The 9,357-nt window shown below is 34.4% G+C and overlaps 1 protein-coding gene across 1 annotated transcript; it reads right to left on the reverse strand.

Moving 5' to 3' along the window:
* Window positions 1–6,615: 6,615 nt before the first annotated feature.
* Window positions 6,616–9,034, reverse strand: LOC112513564 (putative pectinesterase/pectinesterase inhibitor 24). The gene is made up of 2 exons (XM_025119865.1): window positions 8,053–9,034; window positions 6,616–7,455 (listed from the first exon to the last, which is right to left on the reverse strand). Exons 1-2 carry the CDS (start codon window positions 9,032–9,034, stop codon window positions 6,779–6,781), a joined length of 1,659 nt encoding a protein of 552 aa, XP_024975633.1. The 3' UTR covers window positions 6,616–6,778.
* Between the last annotated feature and the right edge of the window lie 323 nt (window positions 9,035–9,357).

A 9,357-nucleotide genomic window follows, 5' to 3' on the forward strand; every position in this document is an offset into this window, starting at 1 on the left:
CAACCTTGACTCTGTCATCAAGTACCCTTCCTACCTTGGACAATACGGCTACGACGAATGGCTAGAAATCTGCTAGGCCATTCAGTGCTCAAAGTCAAGGCACAAGGCAATAATTGAAGATATCCTCAGTGAGCTGATCAAGAAGATGTCCAAATTTGTTGTTGTACCTACAAAGCCAATATTGAAGAAAGGTGGAAGAAAAAAATCCTTCTAGTCCTAATGATGGACCAACTCTGAGGAACAAGGATGAAACAATGTTCTCCCTAGAGAAAATCCTAAAGGATTCGAAGAAGCCAAACATCTCTATGTTGAACCTATCTTTGCCAGCAAAGGGTCCTTACACACCCAACTCTGTGCACATAAAGCCTGAGTTTGTATTCATATTCCTTGACTATGATGGCGAACACAACTTTCAAAGAGTGTTTGAGATCCGTCTCTGTCCTATAGAACATCTAGATTATCTAAGATATTGGTTGGACAATGACCTTTATTGTGAGATGATAGACCGCAAGATCAGAAAAGAATTTATACGTCGAAAGATGCTTGGAGAAGAAGTACCTGGTTAAATCGACTACAGCGACTTATATTAGTTAGAATTTTCTATCTGGTAAATCTTATCTTTGTATGTCCTTTCTCTCACTGTACAACTCATATGTAATAAGTTTAGAATGTACTGTTCTAACACTTGTACTCCTCCTTTTGAATAATATAAGTATTTTATGAGTATCATTGAAAAGATACATGAAAAGAGTAATAGGGACACATGTCTATGAGTTCTAGTATGCTCTTACACTTATTGACAATCTTTAGTCAATGAACATGCTTTTAGTTTCAATTTCCCTTCTTGTACTTTTTCTTAAACTTGTAACCAGAAAACTTATATAGTAAATTGTGTCACTGAAAAAGATCCCAAAATAGTTAAAAGAGACATGTACTTTACGTGTAACTTTTTCCTTACTATTATACCTTAAAGCAATTTTCTTTATGTTGCTTTGTCATCATCAAATAAGGGGAGATTGTTGATCCTCTCTCTCATTGATTTGATGATAAACCCTTTTACCTATCAAAATATTATGTTTCTATCTATTCAGTTCCAACGATCACCACTGAGTGTTGGTCCCGTAAGGGTCTACAAGATTTTTATAGAAACAATTTGTAGAAGGGGGATGAATACAAACATAGGAAACTTTTCAAATTTAAAATATATATTGATAAAGAAGGATCAATATAGATTTTACAAGATTGTATGCGGAATAAGATAAGGTAAAGATAACCTATCTAAAACAATCTAGGTTTACACACAAATGATCTTAGCAAAGAGAAAAGATTTGTTGTTAAGACTAAGAAGAAAATGAGTTCTTTCTGGGTAAGAACTTTTTAGAATACTTGAAAGGGATTCTAACTTGCTTTGAAGATAAGCGTAAGTGTTCTTAGATGTGTGTGTGATCTCTTGTGTGTATGCACGTAGTTTGCATAGAGAGAACACTCATATATTTATACCCATTGCATTAAATGCACATTTAATGCAATGAAGTAGGGTTTGAACATGCATCAAGCTTTTAGAGAAAGGTTTGTCCTTTGCTACAATGAATAGTACAAAAGCCTATTCTTGAGCAGACATCCTTTCAGGGAGTTGGTGGGTAATAGAGTCAACTAATCGGCTTCGTATCGTACTATACTCCAGAAAGGGTATGGGTTTGTCCTTTTTGTGTGGAAGGACAAGACAAAAGAAATCTTGCACAACAAGCTTCTTTTGATCGCTGAATGCTGGAATAACCCTAAAGGTCTCTTCAGCATTCACTGAGGCCTGGGCAATCTTTACACATATGTTGACCAGGTTGTAATCACTGAATGCCGCTTCAGATCATAAACACGCTAGTCTCTAATCTTCAGTTTCAGTCTTTGACTTTCACTGAAGGTTCTTTGGTGTGAGTTTTGTCTTCTAGAAGTATCACTATTGTTGATGGATTTACAATACATATTTCAGCGATCACTGAACAGACTCAGTGATGATCACTGGAACTGAAAGATAGAAACATAATACTTCGTAATAGATAAAAGAGATTATCATCAAATCAATGAGAGAAAGAGGATCAACACTGAGTCTGTTTAGTGATCGCTGAAACATATATTCTAATCATACAACGACAGTTATACTTCAAGAAGACAAAAATCACACCTAAGAACCTTCAGCAAATGTCGAAGACTGAAACTGAAGATTACTAACTAGTGCGTTCGTGTCTGAAGCGGTATTCAGTGATTAAAACCTGGTCAACATATGTGTGAAGACTGCATAAGCCTCAGTGAATGCTGAAGAAACCTTCAGCATTATTCCAGCATTCAATGATAAATGATGCTTTCCATGTATGATTGTTTTTGTCGTGTCCTTCCACACAAAGAACAAACCCATACCCTCTCAAGATTATCGTACTTCACGAAGCCGATTAGTCAACTCTAGTGCCCACCAACTCCTATTCAAAGTGCATCAGTTGCACATAATATATTTGTTGTATTCACAGGCCAATCTTTGAATAAAATATTAAAAACAGACTCATAAGTTGAATCTTGATTTCCTTATTATGTTTTGAATTGAATTCATTCATTAAAGAATACATAAGTTAATTTGAAAAGATTTTCTTATACTTCTATGAATTGAAGGCATGAACTTCACTTTGTTACATTCATTTGCCTTGTTGATGAGATACATCTCATAAGGGGAGATGATATGGTTAAGAGGGATAAGATGATGAGATACGAGACTGAGATTAAAATATGTGGAAGATGATGACAAGGATGAGATTAAAAGGAAGAGATAAGATTAAAAGATAAATGAAGATATAAGTGAAAAATGCTTAAGGGAAATAATTCAAGAACATACAAAAGGTAGATGATATTGATTATAATTGACAGACATAAAAGTGGAGATTTAAAGACTATTTCAAATGTGGTGTTACCAATAATATTGGGGGAGATTATTCAAAAGTATTGTGGTAAAGTAAGATTACATGTATTGGAAAGATTGCAAATGATAGGGGCAGATTGTTCAAAATATGTGAAAGATCAAGGTAATTCAGATATTTGCTGAAAGAATCACGTATGGAAGAAAGTCAAGTTTCTTTGAAGAATTCAAGTGATTAAAAGTCAAAGTCACAGCTTTTGGAATATCTGAATAAATTTATTTTAAAGATTATTTCTGAAGATTATTGTTAAATCTGAAGATCTCAAGATTTGGAGAATATTGTTTTTGGACTTGAATCCAAAGGGGGAGATTGTTGGAATTATAAAATCGTATTCAAGTCCTTGTGTTTAACTGTTTTACTCTGTATGCTAGTAAGCTTTGTAATAAGGGTATAAATAGGCTTAGTTAGTTGTTCTAGTTAGTAATCAGGAGTTGATCATATTGTAATCATTCAAGAACACTATGTACTTTGAGAGAAATTAATATACAGCTGACTGATTCAATTTTGTCTATGATCTAGTGTTCTTGATTGTTTAATTGATTGTGACTTGAATCTAGGATCTACAACATGCTTTAAATATTAGAATTTCTCAATTGTTTATCTTTTTTCTTGTAATTTCTCTTTACAAGTTCTGACTCAGTAAACTAACTTCTAACACACAAAAGATCCCAAAAGCAATAAAAGGGGCATGTATCTTACAAGTTCTTTTTCCATACTAAAACATATAAGCAATTTTCTTTATGTTTTTTTGTCATCATAAAATAGGGGGAGATTGTTGATTCAAACTCTCTTAGTGATTTGATGATAACCCTTTATAATTAGTGAAAAATGCTTAGTTTTGTTTTTGTTTAGTTTCAATAATCATCTGTGAGCTTGTTCAGTGATAACTTCTTAAAGAACAAATATTCCCCAAAGACAAAACTTACACTAAGGAACCTTCAACAATGTCGAAGAAGTAGCAGAAGATAGAGATAACAGTTTGTAATGTGAAGTGGATTCAGTGATAACAAGAATGTCTAAATCAAAGTACGAAATCTGGCCAAGACTCAGCAAACACTGAAGAAACTTTAGAGTTGAATTAGTGTCAATGATCAAAGGAATCTTGCTCTAAAAGATTAGTTTTTGTCTAATCCTCTTGCACAAATAGGACAACCCCATACCTCACACCGAAAAGTACACGTACGAAATTACTTTATTTTCTCCAAACGTGCTTACCAACTTTGTGAAGGTCAATTGTTCATATGGGGCTAAAAACATGCAAATCTGAAGATAAATGATAAGCTCTCCACTAGAAGTTTGCCATGTGGCTCGTACCTTTTGACTTGTATTAAATGCAATGGGTATAAATAGCTAAGAAGACTCTCTTCTTAACAAGCACCTTCTTCTTATTCTAACTCTCTTTTCTCTTGTTCTTATCTTTTGTCCAATCTGTGTGTTTCTAAGATTGTTTAGATTAGGTCTTAACCTTATCTTCTTCCGCAACAATCTGTAAATTCCATATTGATCTTCTGTTATTAATAAACGAATTTAAAAAGTGAAAAATTGTGTGTTTGATAACCCCAGATAGATTAATAAATAACAATTCAATGATTCAAGATCACAATTAATACAAATAGAAATGTAGAGAGAGAGAGAGAGAGTAGAAATTTAGAGAGATAATTCGTTTAGCTCCAAATGTATATTAGATTCAAATATTACAAATTATCTTCTTAGCTTTCGAAATCTTCTAACACTTAAGTTTACACTCAGTCCACCTATTTATACACAAGATAAGCACTAGAAGCATAAAGCTTAGATTCAACGTTGAAGGCTCAAAACTTGATCCTAACATTCCCGTCTTTTGGATTCAAGCTTTAACAAAAACCTTAAAAAGATCCAACACAATATTTTTCAAGCTTTTAACAGCACCAAACTTCAGAATTATCAGCATCTTGACTTCTTCAAAATTTAACTCTCTATACTTTAAACATTCTCCTCCTTGATCTCTCAAGACTTTAAACATTATCCCCTTGTAGAAACTTTGAACATTCTGCTTCTTTGGATTCGTCCTTTGAATACTTTGTTAAAACTTCTTCTTTAAGTAACAAATTCATTTTCTTCAAGAACTTCAAATCTTCATTATCTTTCTCATTCTCCCCCTTTTAGAAACTTTTCAACACATTCTCTTTAATAAACTTTTCTCCTCCTTTATCAGCAACAATCTTCAAACAACTTTAAAAATTATCTTTACTTGAAATTATGTCTTTGAAAACAATTCTTCCCCTTTGATGATATATCTTCCCCTCATAATGATTAGGAGAATCCTGAACATCATGGATAATCAAAGATCTAACAATCTCCCCCTTTTGAAGAAATCTAAACATCATGAATAACCAACGATATAACATTCTCCCTTTTTCACACTTCTCCAGATATACTATTCCTAAAGAAATGAATCATATTCTCAACAGTGTTTGTATTCACCCCCTCCCTTTTATGAATTGTTAACTTTAAAACTATAATAGATCCGTTTGAGATCAACACGGTAGCTGCAAGGGCTTCATCAATTAGTGTTTAGTAGATTCTCTAATTCACCTACCCAAAATCAGTCAAATCTAGAACCACATAGTTTGACAGCTTCTCTTGCCCCCTAACACAACCACCTTCAGAGAGGATTTTGGATTTGATTTCATGGCTTAAGTTGAGGTTTGGTTTGTATTTAGATTCGGATCTTGGATTTGGTGTTTTAGTTATTCGGATTTGAATTCTGCTTTTGGTATTTTGGATTTGGATTTGAGTTTCACTTTGATGTTTAGCCAGGGGAGGGTCGTAGGTGAAGTTGACCGGAATGGAAGTTTTGTTGGTAGAGGTGTCATGTGTCGTTGTTTTTGTGGATAATTTTGAAAGATCTTTAAGTTTTAATATAAAAAGAAAGTAGAAAAACTGATATACCCTCATCTAAATTAGAGGGAGGGATTACAGACTGTCTTTTTTGCATATTACAATGGCCAATTTGGAATTTCAAAACTGTAGAAACCAAAAGTTTTATAACCACCAAACCACAGGGACCAAATTTATAATTTACTCTATAAATTAAATATTCATATCTCCTTACATTTAAAAAACAAATGTCATAATATTATTATTTTTTGTTTTCTTTATTTACGCATTCTATTGCAACTCAAATTTCCACTCAAAAACCTCATGGAACTCAAAAGAACCAACATTAATTAATAGGATATCTCATATTAACCTTCTTATTTGAATAATTTCAACTATGAGATAAATTTGAGATCTTCAAGGCCCCACTAAATTAGAATCCGACACGCCCCAAACTTTAAAGATGATAGGTCAAACAAAAAAAAGGTGAAACATAAAATAAGGATATCGACAAAAAAAACATAAAAATGTCTTAAAACACGTCAAAACCACATTTTTTGGCCTAAAAAATCTCTAAGAGTGTTGTTCTTACTTTAATTCGGCATATCATCGGCTTGAAACAGAGATCCACAACAAAAGTTATGCGCTTCTAACATGACCGCACCTCTACTGGCCTAGTCTCACTACAAGAAAAATGACCGGTCGTCAAGATCAAACATGAAACAGGAAAGATGTAACAAATGATTTTTATTTCATAGTACAAGTTGAAGTCAGTTGGAAATTAATTTAACAGTAACCAAAATTTACTCTTTTACTGATATATTATTATGTCACGTGTTGCAGACACGTTGAAAACAATACATGATGTATATATATATATATATGTGATCCCTTACAAAATGAATATGAATAACAGAAGAAACCCAAAGATAGAAACAAAGTACAGACTCAAGTTGCTATCAGAGTCCAGATTTGTATGGAACACCCGTAGCTTTAATCCACTTATCCCCTTCGATAAATGATTTCACACTAAACTTACTCGCTTGTTTCTTCGTTATAAACTTCAATCCTTTCCAATTAACCCTCTTCTTTGTATCTGCACCTGGACCATAATTTGCAAATTCTGCATAAAATATGGTGTTTGGAGCTGTTGTTCCCACCCATGGTAACCATCCCTTTGGATCAATCAAACTTCCCATCATATTGTTAGCATAGACTGTAGTCGAATGGTTCTTCCATGGCCGTCCAAGAAACGTGCTAACATCACTCAAGTTTCCGTATGGCCAAATGGTGCAGCTTTCGATAGAAATTCCCGTGTTTTGATTAGGATCAAACTTGCCTTGTGCCGTGATCGTGTTTTGTTGGCCGGTCATTGGTCGTCGTGGAAGAATGTTGCAGTTTTGAAGAACAACTGCCGAGTTGCCAAAGATGAAGTCTACTGTGCCATAGATATTGCATTCTCTATAAAACTGGCGGTTCGAGTGTGCGTATAAAGAGTCTTGGAAAGCATCAATTCGGCAACGGTAGAAGGCTGATTGGTCGGCCGTCGACATCAGTGCGACCGCCTGGTGCTTGATTGCACCAGCCGTGTTGCGAAAGCCCATATCGCGGGCTATAAACCCTTTGCCGAATACAGCTGCATCAGAAGAAAAAAAAGTTAGAAAAAGGATTTGTAGATGTCTATAGTATCTAAGCGTTATATGATTGTGAGATGGAGTTTATAAATCGAAAGGTTTATATAATCTTTACGGGCATCATTACAAGAAAAATCGGTTTTATATGACGTCAAAAATGTCTTAATATTCTGAGACTGTTTTATAGAACTGAAGTTTTATATGATACTTTTTCAATCGTATGTTGTATATAAAGATCTTATAATACAATATTTGGATCGATTTGGGCATCAATTTGACAAGTGTCCTATTAGTTTTTCGCTATCTTTATGTGACAAGTGTTTTAATAAGACAATTTTGACTAGTGTCATCGTAAAATGATTAATAGAATGTAATATTTCTAAATTTTCTTTAAAAACTTGATAGAAATCCCAAAAATATCTTGTTAAACTATTGGAGCACATCTATAATGATGAATAATTGATTGGTTTATACTACGTAATTTAAAATCATTTTATCATAATGCATGATAGAAAAATATGGCATTTCTACAAAAGAGATAACATGTGTTTGGTTAGAGGTATAAAACAGTAATCACGAATTAAAGATAATATACTGACCGAAAGTTGCCGACGAAAACGTAGGAGTGCCATCTACGACGTTTAATCTTCCAGATACAATCGTCGAATCCATTCCATCACCAATCATCATAACGTTCCATTTTGGTTTTTCAACCCTAACATTCTCGTAGTAAATTCCCTTCTTCACGTAAATCACGAATCTTTTCGTGCTCTTATCAGGAACGGCTTTAAGAGCATCGGAAATTTTCTTGAACTTGCCGGATCCATCCTGAGCCACCACCACATCGGCTTTGATTCCAGCAGGTAACTTTGTCTTCTGTAGCAGTTTCCGGTCTTTAAACGACAACCATTCGGGCATTTCGTCGCTCGATAAACTCATCAATCTTCTTCTTTGGATATAAGAATTTGCAACATTTGAAAACCCTTTTATGATTGCAAGACTGTTGCTGGTTAACTCTGTGGATTTCTGAAGGTAACCCATAACATTTTCTTCAACACTATCGATGCATGTTTGCTGAAATGTGCCAGCAGCACTTATCCACGTCATAAGATCATCTAACAGATCTTTTATCGAATTCAAATCGACATCAGTTGCTGATAAGGAATCATTCAGATGATCTAGGGCAAGACCCAGTAGTTCACTGCAGTTCTTGAGCTCCAAAAGTGTGTAAGCTTTGGAGAGCTCATCAATGGCGACTATAACAGAGAGTTTGAGTAACTTATCAAGCTGAACATGGGTCGAGTTGACACGAGGGGAGAGGGAGGTGAAACAGGTATTGGGATATAAAGTGGTATCGCAAACTGCTTTAATAGAAGCCATTGATGATGGAGATTGTGATTCGCCACCATTATGGTTGTTGTCTTTGCTACCGGTGGTTCCGGCAACGGCTGAAACAACGATGATAACGAGAATGAGAGACGATATGGCAACAACAGCGATTCTTTTTCGTGTTTTCCTTTTGGCATCAAGCTTGATTTGATCAGCCTCGTCGACCTTTCCATAGGACTTGAAAGAATTCATGGCTAATGGTTTGAAGGTGTGTTAAACGTGTTTGTTGTTTGTTCATTAGGGTTTGTGATTTATAGAGAGCCATAATCAAGAAAAGAAGGAAGAGACGATACGTGCAAAGCACCTCCATTACTGGTTTTCATGAACATGGATGCGACTCATCAAGATTAAAGAAATGAACAAGAAGCTGACTTTTTAAATCTTATATATAACACCAACTCCTTTCTAGCTATCATCTGCCCATTTGCACTTGATTAATAATATTGGTTACGACGTCCAAAAAAATACAATATTTATTTTCTAATGAAAATATATATACTTTTTGGAATGAATAT

Source organism: Cynara cardunculus, assembly GCF_001531365.2.
Source record: "Cynara cardunculus var. scolymus isolate 2C chromosome LG 5, CcrdV1, whole genome shotgun sequence".
Taxonomy (NCBI): domain Eukaryota; kingdom Viridiplantae; phylum Streptophyta; class Magnoliopsida; order Asterales; family Asteraceae; genus Cynara; species Cynara cardunculus.

Coding starts and splice junctions, on each gene's coding strand:
- LOC112513564 (XM_025119865.1), bottom strand. CDS start 9,034: ATGAATTCTTTCAAGTCCTATGGAAAGGTCGACGAGGCTGATCAAATC. Junction 7,456..8,052: donor GTTTTCGTCGGCAACTTTCG/GTCAGTATATTA, acceptor CTTCTGATGCAG/CTGTATTCGGCAAAGGGTTT.